This window comes from Mus caroli, chromosome 15 (assembly GCF_900094665.2).
Source record: "Mus caroli chromosome 15, CAROLI_EIJ_v1.1, whole genome shotgun sequence".
Lineage (NCBI taxonomy): Eukaryota > Metazoa > Chordata > Mammalia > Rodentia > Muridae > Mus > Mus caroli.
The window spans coordinates 93,193,065-93,220,978 of record NC_034584.1 but is presented as its reverse complement, the minus strand read 5'-3'; the positions used below and the strand labels follow the sequence as shown (position 1 = coordinate 93,220,978).

The window sequence follows — 27,914 nt, the reverse complement described above, 5'->3', positions numbered from 1 at the left end:
AAAAACCAAAAAAAAAAAAAAAAAAAAAATAGATCAAGATGACCCGGAGTCCCTGGCTCTTTGACCTGTGCTTCCTGTGTGCTGAATTGCATCACCACACCGTGGAGTCCAGCATGGGCTTATTTTATTTTTTTATTTCTGTAATGCATGTGTATGGGTATACACACGTGTTCGTGTGGATCCGTGTGGGTGTACATGTGTGCCTGTGTCTATGGAGGCCAGTTTGGGGGCATCATCCGCAGGAAAGCCACCCACCTCCTTTGAAACAGTGTCCCATTAGCCTGGAGCTCCCTGGTGAGGCTAGACGGGCTGGCCATCAAGCTGATTCCCCCTCTGGCCAGGCGTGGTGGCACATGCCTTTAATCCCAGCACTTGGGAGGCAGAGGCAGGAGCCCCCCCACCCCCCACCCCCGAGAGCCCTCTTCCTGTCTATGACTCTCTAAGAGCTGGGTCTCCAAGAGCATGCCACCATGCCCAGCTTTCCACGTGAGTTCTGGGGACTGAAGGCAGGTCCCTCACGCTTGTTGGCCACTCGCTTCTCCCTCTGAGTTATATCCCGAGCCTGTGGGTGCGACTGAGCTTTTTAACGAAGGTCTCTTAGCCGAGTGGGGTGATGAAGTCTGCAGTCTCAGGAGACTGGAGGCTAAAGCGGGAAGCTCACTGAGAATTCAAGGCTAGCCTGGACTATGTAGTGAGACTGTGCTTCCTAAACCAAACACACTAATGACAGCACGGGTCTCTGAGGCCGCTTGGGTTGAGTGGTAAGACCAGGAAGCTGTAGCTCCTAAGATTTAATATTGCTTGAGGTGGGCCTGTCCCACCCAACCCCACCTTCCGTTTTTTGGAGTTGGACCACCATTCTGCCTATTGGCATCCTGCCTGGTGCAGTTTGGGTAGGGGTGGCAGCATAGGGCCAGCTGCTAGGTAGACGGGCTCAGGAGAGACCCTCTGACTCGCCCACCCATCTCTCTCACAGTGCCGTGTTCTTTGCAACTTACCTGACTCTGGCTTGCTGTTCTGGACCCAGGTAAGATTGTGACTTGGGGGGGGGTGGGGGGTAGGCTACCCCTGGGACTATTAGTAGGATCTTAAAAATCTGCTCTGGCCAGGCGTGGTGGCGCATGCCTTTAATCCCAGCACTTGGGAGGCAGAGGTAGGCGGATTTCTGAGTTTGAGGCCAGCCAGGTCTACAAAGTGAGTTCCAGGACAGCCAAGGCTATTCAGAGAAACCCTGTCTCGGAAAAAAAAAATCTGCTCTGAGCCGTGCCTTCCATCAGAGTGCTGTGCAGCCCTGAGAGGGCCTCATCCCTCTCTGAACTGGAGTCAAATGGGCCAGCCCATCTGCCCTTCACTTTGCGCCTCTGAGGCAGATGAACGGATGGGCACATAAGAGGGTTTCAATGATGAGAGAGGCTCTACGGAGTACAGGTTATCTATCCTCTCTGAAGCCTGTGGCTTGCCTTTCAGGAGACACTTCCCTTGGAACCTGATTCTGCTGACCATCTTTGTAAGTGACCGACCAGGGTGACAGATTCTGCGTGGGGATGGGGGCGGGACAGAGGCAGCACAGGTTTTGAGGACCAGAGAGTCTAAACAGGAGACATCCAATGTGTGGGCCCCTGTGGAGCAGGGGGTTGACCCTTCTTCTACCATAGCATCTTGTCCTCCCTCCCTCAGTGGGATGAAGCCCCCCCCCCCGCCCTGTGTTTCCAGTCTCTTGTCCTTGGGAGGTTGTGTGGGAGTCTCAGCCAGAAGCAGGATAATGAAGAGAAGGCTCTCCCTGGGAGAACAAGGCTGCCTAGGAGATAAAGGCACAGCTAGCCTGAGGAGCCTGCAGGTTGGCCAGGGAGACACTGTTTAGCTGGCCTCGGTCCTGAATGGAAACACATATAGGCGAAAGCAGGCTCAGCACAAGGAATGTGTGTGTGTGTGTGTGTGTGTGTGTATAATGTATATGCATGGGGCGGGGGAGGCCCAGGCTAGAACTTGAGTGTGCCTGGGGCCCCCGAGTCCACATGAGGTAACATGAGCCCCCTGATCTCCCTGCAGACCCTGTCCATGGCCTACCTCACTGGGATGCTGTCCAGGTAAGGTAAATGGGACAGGAGTGGCCTAGGTAGGCGTGCGGCCAGGATCTGGTCACATCTAAGGGAAGCTCTCCACGTACCTCATCTTTTCAGGGAGCTCTTGGATGGGGGAGGGACCCAAATAGACAGGCTGCCTTGGCTTTGATGTCTCCTCCTTAGGCACTACAGGGCCAGTGGCTCCAAGACCCAAGCAGGCTATTGGGGTTGGGGTGAGGGATGGTGTCGAGGAAGATGATGTCATCCACAAAGTGACTTTAAAGCCCTGGGCTCCTTGTGGTGTAGACTGCCCTCAGACACCAACATAAACTCATCCCGCTCTGCCTACTGGGGAGCTTCTCCCCAGTAGTGAGTGACAGAGAAGCCCTGGAAGCTGTAAGCCCTGGGAACGTGGGTCATGAGGTCAGCTTCCCGGCAGGAAAGGGCTGTCCCATGAGAGGAGGGATGGGGAGCGGGAATCCTACTGATGAACACCTGCCTGTCTCCAGTTACTACAACACCACGTCTGTGCTGCTGTGCCTGGTCATCACGGCTCTCGTCTGCCTCTCAGTCACCATCTTCAGTTTCCAGACCAAGGTCAGCCCTGGAGCCTGTGGGCAGGGGAGGGCCCGGGGGTCAGAGGGTCTATGTGGGGCCGAGGAGAGGCAGAGGCCTGAGTTGGGTCTGGGGATGCTACATTGGGATTACACTGGGTTATGGGGGTGAGTGCAGAATTTGCGGGTCTCAGCCTGTGGCTGCTGAGCCCGGTGCTGACAACCCCCCTGTGTCCCCGCAGTTTGACTTCACCTCCTGTCAGGGTGTGCTGTTTGTGCTGCTCATGACCCTCTTCTTCAGTGGACTCCTCCTCGCTGTCCTCCTGCCCTTCCAATACGTGAGTCTGTCTACCAGTCCTTGAGGGAGGTGGAGATAACCCAAGGTGCATGCTCTCCTACCCCAGCAGGGCCACCCAGGGCCAAAGCCTCACAGCCTGCCACCCTGGCCCTCCTGGCACCTGCCCCCAGGTGTTAGCAGCATGGGCAAGCAAACAAGGAGGCTTTTCTTGGCAGGCCTGGGCACCTGCCCAGCTCCATGAGCCGCATCCGGCTTCACTTTCCCGGCCACCTCCTGCAGGTGGAGGATGGGGGAGGGGGACTGTAGCTGAGAAAGATACAATGTGGCTCCAGGGCCCAGCAGGCTCAGGGGCACTCCTGGGGGACCAGCTAAGTCCAAAGAGGCAGAATTTGGCTAGCCATGCAGGAGGGGAATTGGCCACAGCGTAGGAGCAGATTCCCCACCTCACCTCACAAATGCCCACCCACCAGAGGGCTCTTCCAGGGACTCCGATTGGCATTCTGCCGGCCCAAAGGAGTGCCTACTGTGTAGGAGCTGGAGCCACCAATGCTAGGGAACAGATTGGAGACGTGACAGGTGTTTCAAATCCTAAGAACACAGGAAAGAACTAGTTGGATCTATTAGAGACTCAACAACATTCTCTCCGGCCACATCTGGTACCGGCCACATCCGGTACCTGGTCTCCCATGGCCTCTTGTCTGCCAGGGTCGGAGGGTATTCCTTATCCCCTCTAATACACTTCCATGCTGCCCAGCCCCAGCCTCTGGGCAGTTGGCACCAAGTCTAGGATGTTTAGATTGACTCCTTGGCTCTTCCCAGGATCCTGTTGACGAAGGGAGGGTCCAGAGCTGGCCTGGGGGCCTCTGTGTATCTAGGATGGGAGGGGGCTACAGGAAGGAGTCCTAGAACATCAAAGCACCCTTTATTGAGCCATGTTGAGCTGATGGGATGCCTTTGTTTCCAGGAACCTTCTAGAAAGGTTTCTGGAAGGGATCCACAAAGGATAATGCACCTTATATTTGTGACTGTTTGCGTTCACAGTGGGGGTGAGCACAGGCCGGAAGGGTGCTGCTCTGGCCTCCAGAGGCAGGGCGGTCATGGCCCTCTGGCAGAGACTCCAGATGCCTTCACTTCCATACCCACCCTGGCTGACTTTTTCCACCTGAGCTCTTTTTTTTCCCCAAAATTTATTTTTATTTTATGTTTATGAGTTGTCTTAGTCAGGGTTTCTTTTCCTGTACAAACATCATGACCAAGAAGCAAGTTGGGGAGGAAAGGGTTTATTCGGCTTACACTTCCATACTGCTGTTCATCACCAAAGGAAGTCAGGACTGGAACTCAAGCAGGTCAGGAAGCAGGAGCTGAGCAGAGGCCACGGATGGATGTTCTTTTACTGGCTTGCTTCCCCTGGCTTGCTCAGCCTGCTCTCTTATAGAACCCAAGGCTACCAGCCCAGAGATGGCACCACCCACAAGGGGCCTTTCCCCCTTGATCACTAATTGAGAAAATGCCTTACAGTTGGAGCTCATGGAGACATTTCCTCAACTGAAGCTCCTTTCTTTGTGATAACACCAGCTGTGTCAAATTGACACAAAATTAGCCAGTACATGAGTATACCATTGTGAGCCATCATGTGGTTGCTGGGAATTGAATTCAGGACCTCTGCTCATTCCAGCTCTGCTCTCTCTGGGCCAAAGATTTATTTATTATTATATTACACAAATGTTTTATTATATTATAAATATTATATTACACAAATAATATATTTATTTTATGTACGTACACTGTAGCTGCCTTCAGACACACCAGAAGAGGGCATCAGATCTCATTACAGGTGGTTGTGAGCTGGGATTTGAACTCAGGTCCTTCGGAAGAGCAGTCAGTGCTCTCAACCACTGAGCTGTCCGTCTCTCCAGCCCCTTCACCTGAGCTCTTGCTTCCAAGGCAGAGACGGAGAGCTCTCTGTAGAGGAACAGACCCCAGATAGAGCAGGGATGATTTGGCGACCTGAGGAGGAGCCTAGAGCCAGACCCAGGCTGAGGGAATGAATGGCAAACAGCCTGAGCCTGGGGCTGTGCTCCAAGGGAAAACATGTCAGGTCTGTGGGAAGCCCCTGTGGAAACCACTGCGAGCACCCCAAGAATCACCAGCCTCTCTCAGACTGTGGCTTCTTAGAGAGGAGTTACCCCTGTTCTTCCATTCTCAGGACTGAGCCCTGCCCCAACTTCTGGCACCTCTGCCAGCCAGCTGTGTGCTAAGCCAATCTTTCCTCTCCCACAGGTCCCCTGGCTCCACGCAGTCTATGCTGTACTGGGAGCGGGTGTGTTCACGTTGGTGAGTTTGGCCCAGCCCCTGGGGCCACCATCTCAGCTTTGTGACTCTCTCCTCAGACCATTCCACCCTGTGTCTTCCTTATGGTCTCTATGGAACCTTTCGGCAGCATCCTAGGGTAGGGCTGGTGCCGTGCTCAGGCAGGGAATTCTGTCTTGTGTCCAAGACAGACTCTCTGAGCAGGGCAAGGGAAAGAGAACATCAGGGTAGAAGCTAGTGGCCAGAGGGGATTAGGTGACCAGGACTGAGAAGACAGGTCGTTCTGGCAGAGCACAGGGATATCTGGCTGTGTGGACCAAATTAGTAAGTCTTAGAGCAGTCTGGGAAGATTCCCATACCTGGCGAAAGTCTCCATCAGAGGGACCTCCTTCTTTGCTGTTCTCACCAAATTCAGTTAACAGTGATAGCTAATTCACTTCTTTACGTACATATATACTTATTTGTCTTTTATAAACAAAGTGGCCTTGAACTTTCGATCCTCCCACCTCAGTGTGTAGAGCCTGGTATTAGAGGCATGCACCACACCTGGGGCTCAGCTAATATTTATCCAGCACTCACTGTCCCTCAGCCGGCTCTCTTTTGTTCTTAATTCACACACCACACCTAGCAGATAGGTCCCACTCTTCTGCGATCACAGTGAAGAGGAAGTCCAGAGATGTCAGATAACGTATTGAGGTCATCTTAGGACATGGTAGGATCAAGCTGGGAACTTGGATATCTGGTTCCAGAGGCCCGGTGGAAAGTGCCTAGAAGCAGATACCCAGGCAACATGGCCAAAGATGGACAGATGCCTGCCCAAGGCAGCCCGATATATCCTTGAGTCAGATGGACCCCAAGCACCTGAATATGTGCCTCAGACACACCCAGGTGTCCATGACATCATGGGAAGCCATGCAAAGAGATATCTCTTGCCAGTGAATCAATGGCTGGATCTCTCTCTCTCTCTCTCTCTCTCTCTCTCTCTCTCTCTCTGGTTTGTTTAACTACACTAAGTAGCTACCATCCCAGGTTTGTCACAAATTCCAGAGGCTCAAAGAATGTCCAATGTATCCCGTGAGGTAGACAGCACTGATGTAAGAATTGCCTCATCCATTCTCCACCCACCCACCATGGCGGTGCTCACCCATAAAACTAGCATCTGGGAAGAGGGGGCAGGAGGATTAGAAGTTCAGAGTCATTCTTGGCTACCTTAGAGAGTTTGAGGCCACAGGGGACCCTGTCTGAAAGCAAGCAAAGCCAAGCACCTTCTGCATCGGAAGCCCTAGGCTTACAGAGTTGTCAGTAGCGGTCAGATCTGGGACCAAGCCTCAGTTGCACTGGGCCTGTTTAGTGCCATTTCCAGTCCCTGAGGTCCCTAAGAGAGAAGAAACTTCTGGCTGGGACTTGGGCAGAGGATGGGCAGAGCCCTCCAGCCATCCTCTCTGTCATGTATCAAGGGGAACATGACAGGTCAGAGAGGTGAGGTCAGACAAGGGTCAGGGCAGGGTAGAGTTGTGCTGGGCTTACAGGCTCATCATTCATGGGTCTTTATGGAGCATCTACTATGTGTGAAGTGCTTTGTTACCTGCCCAGAAGTCTTGGTCAGAACTAAGAGATGTGTTTGGGTGGAGGGGGAACAGTGTTTGGGTGAATATGTCAGGTCTGTGGGAGCCCCCTGTGGGTCTCTTCATGATTACCAGAAGCACTGGGTGAATATTGTTAAATGGCCCAAGGCCACCTAGTCAAGGAACATGAGGACCAGAAGAGCTAGACACAGCAAGCTCCCCTCTTACGGGTGTGAAAACCAACATCTAGATAGATCAGACGAATAGGCTAAGACAGTGGTTCTCAGCCTGTGGGTCACGGCCCCTTTGGGGGTTGAACGACCCTTTAATGAGGGTCAACTATAAGAGATTTCCTGCGTATTAGATACTTACATTATGATTCAAAACAGTAGCAAGGTGACAGTCATGAAGTAGCAATGGAAATAATTTTGTGTTGGGGTCGGGGGTCACAATCACATAAGGAACTGCCGTAAAGGGTCGCAGCGTTCGGAAGGCTGAGAACCACTGGTGTAAGGTGACCCAGCAAGTCAACAAAGTATGGGTCAAGACTGGGTTGCCAGTTTACCTCAGTCTATCTGTCACATTCCCTGTGTCAGTGGGGAATCCCACTTCTTGGGAACCCTAAGTCCTAAATAAAGTGAGATGGCTGGTTACCCCAGGATAACCACTTACCCCAGGATACCCACTTCTCCTGGCTCCTGGACCAGTGTTCCTCCTTCCACATCATATTTTCTCAAGCAAAAGAGCAATCTCAGAGAATTGGAGGGGGATCGGGATGGGAGAAAGGAAGAGAGCAGAAATCAGGGCCACCAGCCCCAGGCAGTAGCATCAGGAGGCTGCAGAGAGCAGCCATGGCAGGGAGCAGAAGAGACAGGCCCGAGCAAGGGAAGCCAGTGGAGTTGGAAGACGGCCTGTGGAGGACCAGGGCGTGCACTTTGCTTCCTGAGGGTCAGGTTGCAGCAAGCGGGAAGGCAGGTACGGTTGGGTGGACGGTAAACCTTTGAATCTGTTCAATAATCCCTCGTGTTATTAGAATAATAAGAATAATCCCGGCCGCCTGTCCCACCCATAGCGCTCTGGATAACACTTTCATGCTTATTGCTTCGTTACGTCTTACTACAACACAGGGAAGCTGGCATTGTTCTAAGAACTGCCTTGCACACTCGAGGCCTTGGGTGTTAAATTGTGAATTTGGTAAAGTCTCGCAGCCAGTAAAGGACAGGTCCAGGCCCAGGTGTCCCAGGGCCAAGGTGTCCTGAAACTGGTGTCCAGTGCCTCTGTGGTCACCTGGGGAGAGAATAAATCTCCTCTGTCCTCTTCATCACCACCGCCACCATCGTCACCACCACCAACCACCATCTTCATCATCATTTGTTTCATGTGTTGACTTCTCTGCTAGACTCTTGTGTCAGCATGGAAACATACTGTGATTTCTCCCATCTAAAGGAATATAAAGCCCACAAAATACTCTTAGCCCACATCTCCCTAAAGCTCTTGCCCAGATATAGCAAGAAAAAAAAAAAAAAAAAAAAAAAAATCCTTTTGGAAATCTCTTCAATTTCCACAACCCCCCCCCCCCCCCCCCTGCCCCCCCCCCCCCCCCCCAGTTGTCTGCTCCCATACTCTCTTGTGTGCCTTTTCCATGCATGCAGAGTGTGAGCTCTGCTACCGAGCTTCATCCCTAGTCCACCGAGAACTCTGCAGAATGCAGTGCTATGGATAGCACCAGCAACCTCCACAGGGACAAACCCAGCAGGCAGTCTCAGCCCTCCTTGGCCTAACTCAGCAGAAGCACCCTCTAGGCCTCTGGCTCCTGGGTTTTGGTTAGACGGCCCCATGGTGGCTTGCCTGGGTCCCTGAGTCTTTCCATCATCTTCCTTCAGGACCCCAGGCGGGCCCAATGCTTTGGGGGTTTTTTGTTTTGGTTTGGTTTTGGTTTTTTGAGACAGTTTGGTTTCTCTGTATAGCCCTGGCTGTCCTGGAACTCACTCTGTAGACCAGGCTGGCCTCGAACTCAGAAATCCNCCTGCCTCTGCCTCCCAAGTGCTAGGATTAAAGGCGTACGCCACCACGCCCGGCTAATGCTTTGGATTTTATGCTTCATGCTGATGACTGCGGATTTATGTCTCCGGCCCTAGTGTCTGAGTTCCAGACTAGAACATCCAGTTGTGTAGTCAGTGTGCCCATTTGAAGTCTGACTGACCCTTTACCCTCACTAACATGCAAACAACTTCTTTTGCCTGGATCCCTCTGACTCTGTGTCCTTCCCACGGCTTCTCTCGGTGTTCCCCACTCAAGGCAAATTCCTTGGCAGCCTCTCCCTTCCCGACACCCTACACGTCAGACCCAGTCGGCAGCAAGTCTCATGGCTCTACCTCTGTTCTAGAGCCTAAGTGCCCTGCTAAGCTTTGTGGCCCTTCTTACCCCATGCCACCTGGCTTGTTGTGATACTCCCTGCAGCTTCGCCTGCTGTGCCCCCTATCTCTGGTCCAGACAGCAGGCAGGGGTGGGATCCCCTGCTTCACATCCAGCAAGTGGTTGCTCCCCACAGACCTCCTTTGAACTCCTCTCTCCAACTCTGCTGCGCCCCTTGTTGCCTAGGCTGAGTGGCTCTTTCCACACACAGGATCACACAAGGATCTGCTCCTCTGTCCTGAGACCCTCCCCGCTTTTCCTTTTTTTCCTTCTGTGCTTTGTTTTCCTTCGCCCACTGCTGAGTAGCCTCCACACTCAAGCGCTGCTCCCTCCTCCCCGGAGTCCTAGCTCTGGAGACCCTATCTCTTTCTCTGGGTTTTTCTGATCTGTTTGGTTTTCCAACTCAAGGGGAAGTTAACTCCCTGTGGGTGAGGCTTACCAACCACTCTGGTTTGTGCATTGATGTAGCCCCAGCTCCCAGAACAACCTCATACACAGCAGACACTCCCGGGAGTTTGTGGGGTGAATGGATGCCCAAGGAGTGAGTGGGGTCAGGGATCTGAGGTGCTAGGATGGACAGTCTCAGAGCTGAGTGTGCACTGTCCCCGTTGTCTCCTGTGAGTCACAGGGAGGAGGCACTTTGGTGCCCAGTGACCCCCAAATGTCTCATTCAATTAGTACACCAAAAAGTCTTGGTTGGGATCATCTTGAAAGTTACATAAAGAATAGTTGAGAGAGTCCATGGGTGGGCCCTTCTGCTTAGAGATGGGAAGACAGGCCCTTGCGTGCCATGACGCATGTAAGAGCCCTGTGTCTTAAGCTACCCCGAAGAAGGTCCGGCAAGGTTAAAGCAGTGTTCCCAGGCATGGAAACGTAAAGCCTCAGGTGTTGCTAGAGGTAGGCCAGCCCTTGGCACCACCCTGCACAGTTTCTGCCCAGCCCTACAGCCTGGCCCATGAATTTACCACCCAAGAAAGCACCCAACTGGGGAGAGGAGGGAAGAGCCACTCGGAGCCGACACCTTTGAGCTGACTCACCCACTTACTAGCATTTCAGTTCTGGCATCCAGCAAGGGGGTAGGGGTCAAGCTGCAAACTCAAGGCTTCCTGACACTGCGCCAAGGCTGAGTGTGGGAGAGACAGACGTAGGAGGGGGCTGCTTCTCAAGCCTGGACCAGCACCCCAAGAGGCCATGGCTTCCATGACGGGGGTCCCTACCCTGAAAGATGGAAGAAGCTCTCAGGGTCAGAACTGAGAGTTCTAGGACAGAGGCTCTGGATATTCTTCTCGGTGTCTGTAAAGCCCAGGCTGGTGGGAATAGGGAACTCACCAGGGAGGGTCCAGGGCCTCATCCAACACTTCCTGTTATCCCTTCCTCGAACATTGCTGATGGGGAGTAGTCAAGTCAAGGCTGTGCTGAGTGTCCTTGTTTTGTCTGACTGCAGTGAAGAGAAAGGGTCCCATTGTGTTGCTAACCCACAGAAGGCTAAGTGGGAGGATCCATCCCAAAGGCCAAAGTCACCCTCCAGTTGTACAAGAGGGAACAGGGCACCAGATGGGCCCAGTTCTGGGCACCCACTAACTTGGAAGCCTGTGTTTTTTCTAAGCAAAGTGTTGCGTTTGCATTTCTTCTTACCTCACTCTTATAGCACACACACACATACACACACACACACACACACACACACACACACACGCCATCACGCATGCACCTCACCTTGCTTCTCTAGGCATCTGGGGACAGCCATCCTCTTGGCTGTGTGATGAGGGCAAGTTGATTATACTGTCTGTGCCTCAGTTACATCAACACATGATGGGGACAGTAATGTGACATTTGTCACAGAGGCTAAAGTGGGTATTTAAAAACAGTCACAAGACTCTGTTACATTAATCCTTGTGTTTATAAGTTGTACTTTGTAATATATGAATACATCTATTCGTGGGTCTTGGCTTTCAAGAATCTTAACTATGGATGAAGCAAACATTTTGAGCGCACTCCTTGGCTGTCCCCGTGGTGACCGTAATGGGCAGCTGCCGTCTTCCTAGACTGTTCTGTGGACACCTTTGTCTATAGGCTCCTGAGTCACAAAAGCACTTCCGTGCAGGTGTGTGATAAGGTCCTTTCCGCGGGTCGCTTTCTTCTCCTGGTAGCAGATATCAGGTTCCCGACTCCGTTCTGCATCAGTTTAGCTAACTGGCCCCTGTTGACAGGCTGGGTGGTTTCCGGTAAAGCTCTGTTAGAACCTGCCCTGTGAGAGAGAGTGGCCCAGGGCTCACAGCTCCTGTACCACGCTGCTGTTTCTGTAGGACGGACTCAGAGGACTCAGACCACAGGCTCCTTTCCATGCTGGCTCCACACATTGCAGCCCCAGCTTTTTATATTCAACCCTTGTCTGCCGATGGCCTCTCCATACTGTGGCTCTCCCACAGTGCCTCAGCTTCATCTCTAAGGCCATGTTGGAGGGAGGGACACACAACAGATATAAGCTTGATTCCCAGTGTAGCAAGGCCAGGCCAATCATTTGACCAGAGTCTATGTAGCTTGCCAGTTCTCAGCCTGTGGGTGGCAATCCATTTGGGGAGGCAGGGGGAGGTCAGATGACCGTTTCTCAGGGGTCACATATCAGGTACCCTGCACACCAGATGCTTACATTATGATGTATAGCAGCAGCAAAATTATAGCTATGAAATAACAACGAAATAATTTTTGTGGTTGGGCGTCACCATGACTTAAGGAACTGTATTCAAGGGTGGAAGCATTAGGAAGGTTGAGAGCCAATGGTATAGGTGCAGCCCTACTGTGTGGTGGACTAGAACAGACACCCTCAGCTCCTCTGCCCTGTGCAGGTCCCTCTTAGTCCCCTTGTAAGCCTACTCTGCTCCTGTCCCACCAGAGAAGGGGCAAGGGTCAGGTTCCAGCACTAGATAAAGACCATCAGCAAGCCACTTTCCTCTCTAAGACCCCTGACCTTACAGGCTAAAAAGTGGCATACCAACCTCGGGGTGCACACAGACAGTGAGCTGAGAAGACGTGATAGAACACACAAGGACTGTTTATACATTCAGCATATGTAACTCCCGTTCTGGTCCTGCACTGCCTCTGACCCCATCCCACACACTCGTGCAGAGTCCTGTGTCCAGCTGGCCTCAAATTCAGCCAAGGCTCACCCTTCCAGGTGTCATCAGCTGCCCTTAGCCTGCAACTAGCGTGTTAACGATAATCTGCTGTCAGCTCAGGATGTCCACAATGCTTTCCATTGCCTAGGGGGATACTAGCTGGTTGCTTTTCCCTTGCAATTCGTGTTTACGGTGGGATTTTAAATTTTACTTTACATCTAACTGTGCTGTGCTCGTGTGTGTGTGTGTGTGTGTGTGTGTGTGTGTGTCTGTGTGTGTGTGTGTCTGTGTGTCTGTGTGTGTGTCTGTGTCTGTGTTCGTGAAGATTAGAGGGCAAGTTCTAGAAGTCAGTTGTCTCCACCGTGCGGGTTCTGGGAATCAAATTCACACCACCCCTCAGGCTTGGTAGCAAGCACCCCAATCTGCCCAGCCATCCCGCTGGACCTTAGAATTCTGATGATGTTTGTGGCCCCCGTTAAACTGTCAGTTCTTCACAGTCAAGTCCCCTAGAACACAGGAGGTGCTCAGTTCTTTGAGGGCAGCACACAGTAGGTGCTCATTAAATATGAGTGCGCACAAATAAGTAGAAAGCTCCCCGCTGGCTCTCGGGAATGAGGCTGCAGCAGTGGGTGGTAGCCCCTTTGGGATGGCCGTCCCCAGCTAGCACCACTTGGAGGAGAATCTGGGGCCAGGAGCCAAGGGCGTGGGCCGCAGTGGGTCCACTCTTGTTTGCAGCCAGCTAGCTGTTCTGGGAGGCCACTGGGTGGGTGCTCCTTGGAAGGGCACCCCCAGACCCGATCAGTTCCGAGTCTTCTAGAGTGAAGGATTCGGTTTCATGAGCTCACCCAGGGGTGACCAGGCTCTGGGAAAGCAACCAGGCGCTGCTGATTGATAAGCCAGCTCAGCGATTTATTAACTTATGCTTGGCAGCTGTGCCTGTTAAACAGCCCGCAGCATTGGAGCTGGCCCCTCTCTCTGCGTGCTTGTTCTCTTTGCAGAGGAAATTTCACTTAGAAAGTCAGATCTCTTTGCTGAGTATGACGGAGTAAAATGATAGTCTAGAATAATGAGAGCCAGGGATGGCCAGGGATGGTGTGACCGTCAGTCAGTGCTCTCCTGCTCTGTGAAGCGAGGGCTCTGAGGTCACGTGATTAGGTTAACTCGACCACAGGGGGTCCAGCCCTTAATGCTGCTGAGATCAGAGGCCTGATCCATGCATACAAGGCCCCCTCAACCCTTACCATAGCTCGCCATTTTCCTTCTTTTACGGCCATGCAGATTCCCCTCAGAATCTCTCAGCCTCCCCGACATGATGTGGGAGCCACCTGGGTCTCATTAGCAGCGTCTGCCTATTCCTGGGAGGATACAGCTCCCCCAGATGCCTCAGTGAAACCCCAGTAACAGCACCATTCATTAGGCGCCGGCTGCGTGCCAGGTGTCCTGCGCACAGTATGGTTATCACGGTCTCGGAACAGCCTCAGGAGACAGGCACCCTCATCTCCGCTCAGCGCCAGGGAGTCGCAGGCTGAGAAGAGAGTCCGAGCCTTGCTCATTCTCCCAGCTGCGTGGGTGGCAGGACAGAGTCTCCAAGTGAGGTGGCATCAGGCTCAGAGTCACCCTCCTCATGCAGCATCTACTAGACTCATCCCTTGTTGGAGTCTCTGGTCCCTGTGTTTTGTGGCATTGGCACAGAGGGCAGGGATCCTCCCGGGGTTCTCAGTGGGCTACATCTAACACAACTCCAGGGAGTCTGGGTCCTCGGTCAAGAAGGGGGTGAGAGAAAGGGATTGGGGCATCCTTCAGCCTTGCTCCAGCCAAACACAAGCTTCAAGGTCAGCTATCTGACCTTGTCCCTCTGTCCCCTCCCTTCCCACAATGCTCCCCTTCCTCCCACACACTTAATTCTTCACTGTTTGCAATGATCCAGCAGGTCCCCAGGGCTTCCAAAGGGCTGCCCGGTCTATCCAAGGCCCACACCTCCTTGATACCGCAGGAAAAATGTCACCCTCCTAAGCACACCTTCCCCTTGAACAATCAAGAGCTCCCACTCCACAGCCTTAATTATAACATAGACCCAGCTTTCTCATAATCATCTGAAAGTTCTCCCCCCCCCCTTAGGCAGTGGGCCTAGCCGAACACACAGACTTGTGTCCTTTATCGGTTCCAACTCAGTCCCTGGCCCGCAGCATGTGTGTGAGGGGCCCAGAGACACAGGCCTTCTGCATATGTGTGGTGGAGCAGCTAGGCATAAGACGGGGATGAATCTGAAGAGATCTCACGTGTGCGGGTTGATCTCCCCTTGTAAACCCTGGGAGACTGTGGGACCTCCATCCTCTGAAGGATGCCCCTGCCTGCCTGATTGCATGTGTGGCATGCAAAGAGTTTCTGCAGCCAAGACCTGGAACCCAGAGGAAAGCTATGGGGGAAGGGGGAGGGGAGGGGTGTCTGTGGCCAGAGGGAAGGGCTGACTGGGTGGCAGGGGGACAGAGAGGAACTGTGGCTAAGGGAATCTCTGAAGAGTCATCTGTTAGGCCCAGAAGGTTCCCCTGGGAGAGCAGATGACCCTGGGTGCTACAGAGGGTGACAGAGTGGGGTGGACATGGCTAGCCTGCTCAAAGCCTGGATTTGTCATTTCCCCATGTGAGTAAACTGAGATAAATGTTGAACATCTCTGGCCCCAGTTTCCTCTAGTGCTGACAGTTCTAGTCCAAGGAGCTCGTGTCTGTAAAGTGTATTACCGTATAACAACCCCCAGCCCCTGGGTTACCTGAGGCGTGCATTTCCCCCTCAAAAAACAAAACAAAACAAACAAACAAACAAACAAACAAACAAACAAAAAATACGTAGCAGGGCCCAGAACAACAGCACAAAGACTGCTACATCTAGAAAGCCCCCTGCCTCAGAAGCTCTCCCTAACTGCAGCCACGCCCACCCAGGGCTTAGCCCTCAGCACTGTGGAGATGGGAGGTGAGGGCACTTTGTAACACTCTGGGGTTACTCTTGTGTCACTAACACCTCCTCCTCCACCTCCCCCACCCCAGAGGGGAGAGATCCTGCCTCTCTGCAGTATTTCTGTCCTGAACAAAATAAGTGCTCAGTAAACAGGGTGGGGTGGGGGTGGATGTAATCAGGGAGGAAGGTGTTGGGAAAGATCTGACTGTTGCAGCAGGGACGCTTAACAGCCAAGGTAGTAAACCAGCAGCTTAGCCCCTCAGTGTCACAGACTGAACATCTGACCTCTCCTTCTTCCCTCTTTTCCAGTTCCTGGCCTTTGATACCCAGTTGCTGATGGGTAACCGTCGACACTCGCTGAGCCCCGAGGAGTATATTTTTGGAGCCCTCAACATCTACTTAGACATTATCTATATCTTCACTTTCTTCCTGCAGCTTTTTGGCACCAACCGGGAATGAGGAGCCATCCCCACCCCCACCCCTCCTCCAGAGAATGTCCCTTCCCTGTCCTGTGACCCTCTCCGTGCTCCTGTGAGACCAGACAAACTCGCTGCAGCCAGCTTGTGAGCAGCCGCTTGCTCTCTCCTGCAGCCAGCCCTCACGGTGTCCTTCTGCAGCTTGTACATACGCCATGCTTGGGGCCCTGCAGATCTGAGGCCATACCATCCCCTGCAGTGCCCCTGGCACCCGACTGCATCTTCCAAATGGCACAGTCAAGGCTGAGGGCACCTCTGGGTTTGCAGACCCAAGGAATGAGCGGGAAGAGCCCGGCAGGATCTCAGAGGTGGGGAGGAGACCCCAGGAAACCTGGCTGTGACTGTGACCCCCACCAAGTCTTCTAGGGCTCCATTTTCTCTTTCAGGTCAAACAACCACGCTTTGTAAGAAAAAAAATAGCCGAGGGGGCATGGCTGGAGCATGAGGTCAGGGCTCTGTGGCGTGGGGTGAAGCTGTTCCCAGCTGTCACTCGCTCAGCTGAAGGCCAGTTGCTTGTTCTAGGGACCTGGGAATATAACGAGAGTAGGAAGCCACTGGTTTCATTACTTGCCTCAGTTTCCCCTCCTGGGTCATCCAGGTCATAGAACAGGGGGGTGGGGGCGAGATGTGCTAAGCACAGCCTGAGCTCCCAGGGGAAGCTGGGAGGGCTGAACTGGGGGCTGTCAATCAAATTGCATCCACTGGAAAGGCACATATGACCACAGGGCTAGAACCCCATCTCTCTCTCTCTCTCTCTTCCACTCAGGGGAGGTGGGGTAGAGGGTCTGGTGTAGAAGTGGTTCTGTCTCCTGGACTAGCCCTTACCCAGGGGCTGTCCTTCAGGCGCTTCTACATGTATTTCCTAGGTCTTCCCCTATAGTCTGCTGCACTCTCTCTTACCTGCAGCCTGAAGAGTTGAGGCATCCATTCCCCTCCCCCCAGCTTCCCTGGCCACTCAGCCCAGAGTCCCTGGGCCCTTGCCCCCTTATCTCCACATCTCTGTAATTTGGAAGCTGTCCAGCTAATGGTCACAGCCAGGGCCAGTCCCTTGAGCCTATCCCTTGCGATGAGGCCAGAGCTCCTTATCAACCTCCAGGCTGCTGGGATCTCAGGCAGAGTGTGCGTCAGCCACCCTGCCCTGGCTGACTGCCTGTTGGAGAGGGGACCAGGGGCCCACACCTGGGGCAGCATGTGGGCGACACATGCGCCCGACCAGCTCTAGTCCAGTGGAAAGTTACTGGGTGAAGGCTACAAGGCCCTGAGTGGATGCAGGGGACCCTGTCTGCCCCGGGAAAGGGAACTAGGTAGCCCATCCATTCCCACCCTGCCTACTCGAGAAATATTACAGAAGCATTTTGAAATTTTGTTCTATCTTGGATATTTGAGGAGGGAGGGTGGTATGGAGGGACAGTTGGGGTGGGTGCTGGTTCAAATGAGCCTACTTGCTGCAGTCCAGACTGGTCCTGCAGGGTTATTGGCATTATCCCCATTTCAGAAGCAAAGCCAAGTAACTCCGAAAGGCTTGGATAAATCCACTGTCGTCTAATAAACCTGAGGGACAGCCCACAGCTACTTCCTCCAGTCTGAGTCTGGGCTGGATTGAGACTTGTGTAGCCCATAGGTGTGTGGGTCGACAAGCACTGACATCTCTGGGGAGTTGTGACACCCCCACCTACCACTGTCACCCAGCCTGTGGATGCCAAACTCTTAGCTTTTCCCTCCCTGGAAGTCAGCTGGGAAGCAGGGTTCTTGGCTTCTGGTTCTGACCTCACTGCCAACAGACTTATTACTCTCCTGTGACTCTGTTTTCCTATCTGCAAGATGGAAGTCCCCAACCGGTGCCAGTGGGGCAGGGAGAGAGGCACCAAGACACTTGGCTGACTTCCTCATCTGCTTGCTCCTCCCTCCCCCTTGGAGTGCCTCTCCTAATCTCCAGCTTCAGTTCTAGAAAGGTTTAGAGTCCCCTCCCCCACTGACATGTCACCCTCACACTGGCCAGTTTCCCAGAATCCACTTGTCCAAGTCCTCTTCTGAGACAATTTATGCAGAGACTGAGGATTGAGAAAAATTTTCCAAGGCTAAGTTCCAAAAACTATTGGGGGAGGGGCAAGCCCTCAGCCATAAATAATGTGACCAGGGCACAAGTTACAGTGATCTCAAAGATGGCTGGTGACGGTGGGAAGGCATAGCAACTGAACTGGCTCCAGGGCCAGAGAAAGCCTTGATGTTGACCCCTGGTGGAGCAGTAAGAAGTCCCAGGAACACCTGGGTGGGTCTTGGCAGGAGGAAGGGCGGGGAAACAAGAATGCAGGATTATGAGGAATGCGGGATTATGAGAAACCTAAACTGGGCAGGTGTGGCAAGCTGTGTAGGAGGAAGGACTGACGCCTCCTGGCCCCCCGCATTTTTAGCTTGGGTGTAGCCAGACCTATGACGGGGTAGATTGGATTTCATAAGGCTTGAGGGAGCCAGGAATATCTGATGTGAGGCTCAAAGCTCTCTGAGAAACCGTGACAGACCAAGATGTCCCCTCCGAGGCTCAAGATGGGACGAAGTAGGGACCTTAAGTCCCTCATGCGTCACACCAATTCCTGGGTCCGTGCACAGCTCTTTCAGTATAGCCCAAGGAAGCCACAAGACTTCCTTGGATGTGGTATGGTTCTTCCATTCCATACATACCCTTTCTTCTGTGTGAGCCTGCAGGATCCCTCAAGTACCTTTATTCCAAAAGGCCAGGGTGGGGTGGGGGTGGGGGCGTGTCAAGTTGGGAATTTTACACAAGGACTTTGCTGCCCCCTTCTGGCTGTTAGAGGAAAAGCAGAGTCTGGCTTTGCACAAACCCATCTCTATTCAGTCCCCTGCTCTGAGTGTCAGAGGATGGAGATATAGCACCAGGCACAAGGACTCGCCTGCTACACACCCAGACGGGGCTGCCCTTTTGGCATCAGCTCCTCGAGTTCCCTATAATCTCTTCCGTGTGCCTGTCTCCGGCCTCACCTGCCCAAGATCTGTGACTGATTGGAAATAATAAAAGCAATTACTAAGACACCTGGACTGTTTGCTTGTGACCTCAGCTGACTTTGTGGAGTGAGCTGTGGGGTGGCTTTCTTGCAGGAACTACTTAAAATCCCCACCTTTGCTTTCCTGGGAAAAGGCGAGGGGTCCTCCTGCTCAGGACACCTTTGCCTGGGAACATTCTGCACACTGACCAAATCTTATTGGTCCATGGGAACCTGCTCTTTTCCAGGCCCTACTTGTAGAAGAGTCTTTTTTGAGCAAAAGTGTTTCCTTATGGAGAGCCTGGACATTTTGCAAAGCAGTAGGTTTGAAACTACACAATAAGAATTTCAGGGGACTGTCTTATGCATCCCAGAGCTATAGAACTTACAGCACATGGGCAAAAGCATCATTTAAGAGGAGGGAGGAAGGGAGGGGGTGGAGAGAGGGATGGATCTACTCCAACTGGTTTATTTTACATAAGAGGAAACTTAGAAGCAAAAGTTTCAGCGACCAGTCCAAGCTTATGCATAAATTACTGACAGAATGGGATCAAAGGACAAAAATCAGTTAATGATGATGTCAACAGATTTCCGTGGTGTGCTGGGTAGTTTTATGTCAACTTGACACAAACTAGAGTCATCTGAGAGGTTAAGAAAATGCCTCCTTAAGATCAAGCTGAGGCGGGGCAGTGGTGGTACACACCTTTAATCCCAGCACTGGGGAGGCAGAGGCAGGCAGATTTCTGAGTTCGAAGCCAGCCTGGACTACAGAGTGAGTTCCAGGACATCCAGGTCTTCACAGAGAAACCCTGTGTTGGAAAACAAAACAAAAGATCAAGCTGTAGGCAAGCCTGTAGGGCATTTAGGGCCCAGCCCATTGTGGGTGGTTCTGCCTCAGGGCTGGTGGTCCTAGGTTCTATTAAAAAACAGGCTGAGCAAGCCACGCGGAGGAAGCGAGTAAGCAGCACCCTCCATGGCCTCTGCATCAGCTCCTGCCTCCAGGTTCCTGCCCTGTGTGACTTCCTGTCCTGACTTCCTTCGATGATCAACAGCAATGTGGAAGTGTAAGCCAAATAAACCCTTTCCTCCCCAATTTGGTCATGGTGTTTTATCATAGCTATAGTAACTCTAACTAAGACATGTGGGTGTCCTGGTGTGTGGGTGTGTGGGGAAGGGACATGATCACATGGGAGGGGGATTATTATTATTATTATTTTAGCAAAAGCTCCCAGTGTATAGGAGCATGCCACAGCCACAAAGAAGCAGAAGGAAACAGCAGCTGAAAACATTTAGCCTCAGGGCCTAAGTAGATGCTCCACCCTCTCTTCTTTCCTCCCTATTTTTTTGCTTGTTTGTTTTGTTTGAGACAGACTCCCCATGTAGCCCAGGCTGGCCTCAAACTCACAGTCTTGCCTTGAGCTGGGATTATATGTGTGTACCACCCTGCTTGGTTCATTAATGGAACCTGAGAAGGAGGCAGTGCTGAGCTATGGCAGGGGACCAGGAGACCTCTGGCAGAGAAGAAATGGATGAAGAGTCTAAGTTGAAGAGAGGTGTCTTAGTCGGGGTTTCTATTCCTGCACAAAACATCATGACCAAGAAGCAAGTTGGGGAGGAAAGGGTTTATTCAGCTTACACTTCCACATTGCTGTTCATCACCAAAGGAGGTCAGGACAGGAACTCACACAGGATAGGAACTTGGAGGCAGGAGCTGATGCAGAGGCCAGGGAGGGATGTTACTTACTGGCTTGCTTCCCCTGGCTTGCTCAGCTTGCTTTCTTATAGAACCCAAGACTACCAACCCAGGGATGGCACCACCCACAATGGGCTGGGTCCTCCCCCACTTGATCACTAATTGAGAAAATGCCTTACAGCTGGATCTCATGGGGGCATTTCCTCACCTGAAGCTCCTTTCTCTGCGATAACCCCAGCTTGTGTCAAGTTGACGCACAAAACTAGCCAGCACAAGAGAGAATGCTGGGCTCTCATGCTTCCTCCAGCCAGCATGAGCCCTACAGCCTCCCCAACTCGTCCCTAGACCGCCAGAGTTTCATTAGCTTCCTGAGGCTACAGTAACAGACGGTCATGAACTGAGAAGCTGAAATAGTCTATTCCACTACAGTTGCCGAGACCCAAGCCTTGCTCGCTCCCTTGGGAGGCTGTGACGACTGATGGTTTTCTTCAGCATCCTGTGGAACCTTCCAGTCTCTGCCTGCTTCAGCATGTGGGCTCTTCCCTGCTTCTCCTCCTTCCTTTACAGAGCAAGGCTGTGTCTGGACCCCCAGCCTGCAGCACACCTGGCAGGATGGGCTCATTCCCAGATCCTTATTCTGGTAAAAGATCCAACTTTCAGGTAGAGGTTTGGGGGGGGGTTAGGACTTGGACATATCCAAGTGGCCCACTAACCGGGCGTGGTGGTGCACGCCTTTAATCCCAGCACTTGGGAGGCGGAGGCAGGCGGATTTCTGAGTTCGAGGCCAGCCTGGTCTACAGAGTGAGCTCCAGGACAGCCAGGGCTATACAGAGAAACCCTGTCTCGAAAAAAACAAAAACAAAAACAAACAAACAAACAAAAAAAACCAAGTGGCCCACTGCTCAGCCCACTCCATGAGCCGATCCCCTCCGGAAGCAGTTGCTGATTTCACACAACCCTCCCCACACAGCTGAGAGAACCTTCATTCCCATTGCTAGGTCTCCACTGAGGCTGGACAAATTCCACAACCTGACCCAACTCACGTACAACCATCCATCTCTACTCAGAGTGTGTCTACTCCCAGAAAATCCATTTGCCAACTTCAAGACTGTGCCCCACCCCACAGATGACCAAGACACAGTCCCAGCTCTCGCCAGTCTTCTCTTTGCTTGGACAAAACCCTGTCGAAAAAAACCAGCTTTTTCTGTCCCTTCCTGTAGCACTTCTAGTGCCTTTGTCTGGCTTCCTCTATTTCTTGAGCCATTATATAAGAAGTCTGAGTGCCCTGGGCCCAGACTTCTTATATAATACTGGAGAGACCATGGGTGGGTACAGTCTTCCTGCCGTGCCCACCAAAGTGGCAGCCACATGAGGGAGGAAGCCACCCTGGAAGTGGTCACATTAACTTCAGCTTCTCCTGGCTCCAGGCACTTGAGACTTCCAGGTTGAGGTCCAAGCCACCATGGCATGTGGACAAGACTGAGTCCCATCTAAATTCCTAATCCACGGATCCTATAAGCACAGTTAAGTGGCATGGTTTTGTGGCAGTAAATCTGAAGTTATTTGCCAGGCAATGACAGAAACATAGACTGTGGCAAGGAAGTGGTGAAACTTCATACTCAGAAAACAAACAAACAAACAAAAAAACAAAGGCATTGGGAGGGGAGATACCTAAGGGGCTCCCTAAACTGTCCAGGAAAGGTAAAGGACCTGAGCAGGCCTGATACACCAGGACTGGGGGTGGAGATAGGTGGATTCGGGAGCCACTGGCTGGCCCACCTAGCAGAAATGGTAAGGGAATAAGGGAGAAAGACACACAGCAGTGGTTCTCAACCCATGGGTCATGACTCCTTTGGAGGTCAGATATCAGATATCCTGTATATCAGATGTTTGCATTGTGATATGTAACAGTAGCACAATTACAGTTATGAAATAGCAATAGAATAACTTTGTGGTTGGGTGGGGTCAGCACAGCATGAAGAACTGTGTTAAAGGGTCACAGTGTTAGGAGGGTTGAGAACCCCTGCCCTAGAGGATGACATCCAATGTCCTGCTTAGGCCTATACATGTGCAGACATCTGCACACACATGTTCACACACATGTACCACACTCACATACACACATCACACACTCTCTCACACACACTCACACACATACATTCCCCCACTCACGTACACATGATCACTTACACACACACTCTAGGGGATGGCTAGCTGCCTTGTGTACTTGGAGGGCTCCATAGAGGGGAGCGGTGGAGTCCTAGACCCACAGAAAAGGCAGGCTGTGATGAAGGACTTAGCACGCCTGTGGAGGGAGGGAACTCAGTTCTGCAGGCAGGAGGCACACCAAGGGTGGGCAAGCAGAGGAGTAATGAAGTCAGATCTCTGTTTGGGAAACAATTCTGTGAGACAATTTATTCTCTGGCTAGAAATCACATTTCTAAGTGTTTATTCTAAATAAATAATTTCCAAAAAGGGACAGGGTTGTTCACAGAAATATTGTTCACAGGAGTAAAACTTGGGGAAAATAAATAATGAAGAACTGTTTAACAAATCGTGGTGTGCATTCTATTAAATATTTAGCAGCCACAAAAGGTGACAAAATGGGTAAACATTTACACAGGGTTTTTTTTTTTTTTTTTTTGAATATGAAATATCTCCCAGAGGTTCCTGTGTTGAATACTTGTTTCCCTGGTTTTGGGGGGGGGGGGTTTGCAAGAGGTTTTGAGGTCAGGTCTAGATGCAGAAATTAGGAGCTTGCACGTGCATTGCCGGACTGTGTCAGGAAGGACGTCTGAGTCCCACTGAGTTGATTTCTCATGGCTGAAGTCCTTTCTGTCTACAGCCCCATCAGCATCCTGGCCTTTTGAGCTCCCAGATCACTCATGAAGCCCCATTACAGAATTCTAAGACGACCCGACCTCTTCCATTTCCCCTCTGCTTCCTTTTTGCCTGCTACCAGGTGGGTTGCTCTGCCATGGGCTCTCACTACGGAGCTCTGCCCTACTCGGGCTCACAGTAATGGGACCAGCTGACCACGGGGCAAATCCACTGACGCAGTGTGTGAAATACTGCCTTCCTGTCTTGAGCTGTTTGATGCCGGGTATTTGGCCACAGTGACAAAAAGATCTAGCACTGAAAATCGACAGTGGCAGTAAAAATATTTCTCTGAGGGCACAACCACATGGATCCTAAGCCTTTAAGGTAATTTTGCAGGAGGGATTTGGTAAAGCTTACCAGGCTCAAAGAAAGCAATGAATGAGAGCTGGCAAGGGCAAAAAGGGAAACTGACGCGGAACCCAGTGCAGGAGACCCCGAAACATCTACAGAGAAGGAAAGGTCCCATCCAGGCCGCCGGAAGCACCCCTGGAATTACTCTGCTTAATGGGAGCAAACTGGACGTCCTGGCACTCACTGCTGGTGGGCACCAGAGGCGGTTTGTATTTGGGCTGAAGGTGCTTTCCGGAAGTTACATGCTTCCGGAAGTTAGAGGCTTCCGGAAGTTAAACGTGTCCTTGGCCCTTGGCGTAAGGCTCTTTCCCTCGAGTGTAACTTCCTCATCACAAGATAACAAACACAAATCTTTGCAGAATCTTGAAAAGCCCGCAGATCCAAGGAGCCCTCTGTGCACCACTCGAGAAGATCCATTATAGAGTTCTGAAGAAGAAGCCACTGACAAAAAATCTGACAATCACACTGACGCTGAGCCTGTACACAAAGACTGCAACAGGAGACCATTCTTCACCAGGCCAGAAATCAAAAACTCCGATGAAGATAGTCAGGCAGTGGCAGCAGCAGCCACCAGATCAGAGCAGAGAAGGGGGATGCAGGCAAGAAGCCTGCAGAGATAGGGTAAGGAAAGGCGCCTGTGGATGTCAAGGAGCAGAGAGAGGCTGCAGCTACCTAGAAACCTGCAGCAGAGAAGAAACCCGCCACGGAAAGAAGCTGCATAAACTATTAGAGCCCGCTTCATCTCATAAAGAGCAAATGGACACAGTCTATTTGAATACAAACCTGACGAAAGAAAAAGAAAAGTGTGTGAAGTTGGTTCTAAAGAAGTGTGCGATGGCTGAACAGATGGGGGCCATTTAAAAGAAACTAAGGCTGAGCAGTGGTGGTGCACACCTTTAATCCCAGCACTTGGGAGGCAGAGGCAGGCGGATATCTGTGAGTTTGAGGCCAGCCTGGTCTACAGAGTAAGATCCAGGACAGCCAGGGCTACACAGAAAAACCCTGTCACAAATAAACAAACAAACAAATAAAAAAATAAACTAAATATTTCCCATTGAGACTGCTTTTTCAGGACTGCAGAAGGCAAAAGTTACAGGATCATGGAAGCCTCCACCTATATTTCAAAGGAAGTCATGTAGTGCTGAGGGTGGAGCCAGGAAGCTCTCTAGTGTCCTACTACTTTTTTTCCCCCTACATTCTACTACTTTGGTTTTTGTCTTGTCTTTTCTTTCTTTCTTTCTTTTTCTTTCTTCCTTCCTTCCTTTCTTTTCTTTCTTTTTTCCTTTTTTTTTTTTTTTTTTTGAGACAGGGTTTCTCTGTATAGACTTGGCTTCCCTGGAACTCAGTATGTAGACCAGGCTGGCCTTGATCTCAGAGATCCACCTGTCTCTGCCTCTTCAGTGCTAGGATTAACTGCTCTGCTTTTTGTTTTGTTTTGTTTTTTTGGAGATAGGCTCTCATTCTGTGGCCCAGATCAGCTTGAACTCACGCTCCTCTCAGCTCTGTCTCCTGAGTGTGGGGATTACAGACACATGCTTGCAGACATTCCCTTCTGCTAAAAGGCTTTGTTGATAGACAGCATGTGTGTATACACGCATACAACATGTATGTGTTGGCTCACATACCAGGTACTTCCCTCATTTAAGGTGCACTTGTCGTTGTTTTTCGGTATATCCAAAACCTGATGCAGCCATGATCCCTCCATAATGCTTCCCCAGCCACTGGCAGTCACGTGTTTAATGTTCTGCCTTCAGAGGTTTACTTTATAGCCCAGGCTGTCCTTGACCTTACGAGATAGCCAAGGATAACCTGGAATTGCTGATGCTTCTGTGTCTGTCTCTCCAGTGTTAGGGTTACAGGTGTTGCCAACACATCCAGTTTTATGCAGCACTAAGAACTGACCGGGAGCATCCTGAATGCTAAGAAGGAACGCTGTGAAGGAACGCTGTGAAGGAACGCTACCAATGGAACTACGTTTTCGCCTAGAAATTTCCTTAGTTTGTATATTTCATGAAATATTCTACAGCATGAATCTACTATGTTTTAAAAATCAATTGAGAGTCATTTGGGTTGTCACTTTTTTTTTTTTTTTTTTTTTGGTTTTTCGAGACAGGGTTTCTCTGTGTAGCCCTGGCTGTCCTGGAACTCACTTTGTAGACCAGGCTGGCCTCGAACTCGGAAATCCGCCTGCCTCTGCCTCCCGAGTGCTGGGTTGTCACTTTTTTATAGGTAATAATATCGCTAATAAATATTCTTGTACATTGTTGAAGTGGAAATATTTTCATCTCCTTTAGAATTATACTTAGTGTGGGCTACAGAGATGGCTCAGGAGTTAAGAGCACTAGGGTTCGATTCACAATCTTCACACGGTGGCTCGCAACCGTCTGTAACTTCAGGTCCGGGGAACCAGGTCAATGACACCTTCTGGCCTCTTGGGTACCAAGTGTGTAAGTGTTCACAGGCACCCAGGCAGGCAAAACACCCATCCATGTAAGATAAAAATACAAGTTCTAGAAATGAACTTTGCTGGGTCAAATGTTGGATCCTCAAGTGGCTCCAGAATGGATGAGATGATGGGAGAGGCAAGGAAGTGACAGACTGACAGACAGGAACGGGGATCATGTGGACCAGGCTCTTGGGTGTTTATTATGCAGAGTTAAACAGGAAGGTGGTGTCACTGTCTATAGTTGAATGAAAAGGTAGGGTTTTGTTGTGGAAAGCCCTGGGGTTGCTTGTATTTCCACTATGCTAATTCCACTCTCCTGGGACGGGGTGCAAATGAGGAAAGAGTCACATACTCAGGTGACTTCTTGTGAGCCATCCCCTAATGAATAAAGGAGCCAATCACTAGGCAAGTAGGTGGGACTTCCAGGTTGGACAAAGGAAGAGAGGAAGCAGGAGAGAGTTAGGGCCTTTTGGACAGGAATAGCATGAGGGAAAAATGTAATTATGAGTGTCTCCCAGTTTCAACAGTGAATCTGTCAGGATTTGCCACTGGAAGGTTTAGATTTAATAAGGCTTACAAGATTAGGACGTTAGTTGTTGCACCCAGTGATTGAGTTACCGTTGTTTCTGAACTAACATTGTGTTGCATTTTTCTTCACACAGAGGCTCATCTGGGTTCAAGAGAGAGAGAAAGGCACAGCGGCAAAGCGTGGGTTTGCCTGAGATGCACCACAAAGGCTGTGGGTGATTTGAAGCATGGGGCTGGTGTGGTAGCAACCCACCAGTAGGAACTTAGTGAGCTGGGTAGAGAGATTTTGGAGCTCTGAGTCAGAGAATCTCCCGAGATAAAAACAGGTCAGCCATTGCCCACCAGTGCATGGCCTGCCAGGCCACTGGGCCATAGAGTTGCACTAGCGCAGAAACGTGTCGGTTCTTCTTAATATTTCCCACAACAGGGTTTATGGAATACAGCTGGATCAAAGAGGTGTTTTCAGCTGATCTCAGTAGGAGTTTCTGCAGGGAAGCCTCTTCAGGCCATAAACACCTGTAGGAGGGCAGAGGACACTGCAGTGGACATTTGCTGCACACACTACCCATATCCGACTTGATACTTCCCTCTGGACCTCACCCCAGATGGGTGGGGGTGGGGTTGCTAATTCCCCTTGAGTCTAGGGCTAGGGTTCATGACGCAGTTGGCCCACATCAACAGCACACATTCCTTCAGAATGTCACACACTTGGGGCGTCCTCCGCTCAGGCTCAAGTGTGCCTCTGTTTAACCTTTTGAAGAGATTCTGAGAAGTGTTGTGTGATTCCAAAGCGGGAGGACTAATTTAGACACCTACCAACACCGAATTCTAATTTCCCCTCCATTCCGCCTCAGCCATTCTGGCAGGGTGAAGAGGTGCCTCACTGTGGATTCTCATTCACTAATAATTAATATTTATTTTGGGTTTGCAAATAACTCTTTCCACAGATTATTCCTTATTACAAAATAGAAAATTATAACATGACCGCGGCTAGATTCTCCCTTAATCACAAATAGAAGTTAATATCGCAAACAGTAGCACAAGCTGATGCCACGTACCTTCTGATCTGTGTGCTGGAAAGGACACAGTAAAAACAACTGCAAGCCAGTGTGCACTGAACACCTGTCATCCATCGCCTCAGATGCACGGGCAGGAAGACCGTGAGTTCCAGATGGGCAATGTGAAGATGCCCTCTTTCAAAGAACCAAGGATTGGAAACAGGGCTTTTCTAACACACTCATCTCTAGGTTCACTCTCCCGCACTGAAA

At 51.2% G+C, this 27,914-nt stretch overlaps 1 protein-coding gene across 2 annotated transcripts in view; it reads left to right on the top strand.

Moving 5' to 3' along the window:
* Faim2 (Fas apoptotic inhibitory molecule 2) overlaps positions 1 to 17,110 on the top strand; it is a 30,222-nt gene extending 13,112 nt beyond the window's left edge. For both annotated transcript variants that reach the window (XM_021184086.2, XM_021184087.2), the window contains exons 6-12: positions 977 to 1,027; positions 1,468 to 1,507; positions 2,050 to 2,087; positions 2,573 to 2,660; positions 2,860 to 2,955; positions 5,196 to 5,249; positions 15,583 to 17,110. In XM_021184086.2, coding sequence (XP_021039745.1) covers positions 977 to 1,027; positions 1,468 to 1,507; positions 2,050 to 2,087; positions 2,573 to 2,660; positions 2,860 to 2,955; positions 5,196 to 5,249; positions 15,583 to 15,732 — 517 coding nt within the window. In that variant the 3' untranslated portion in view covers positions 15,733 to 17,110. The remainder of the gene's footprint in view (positions 1 to 976; positions 1,028 to 1,467; positions 1,508 to 2,049; positions 2,088 to 2,572; positions 2,661 to 2,859; positions 2,956 to 5,195; positions 5,250 to 15,582) is intronic.
* Positions 17,111 to 27,914: the final 10,804 nt, after the last annotated feature.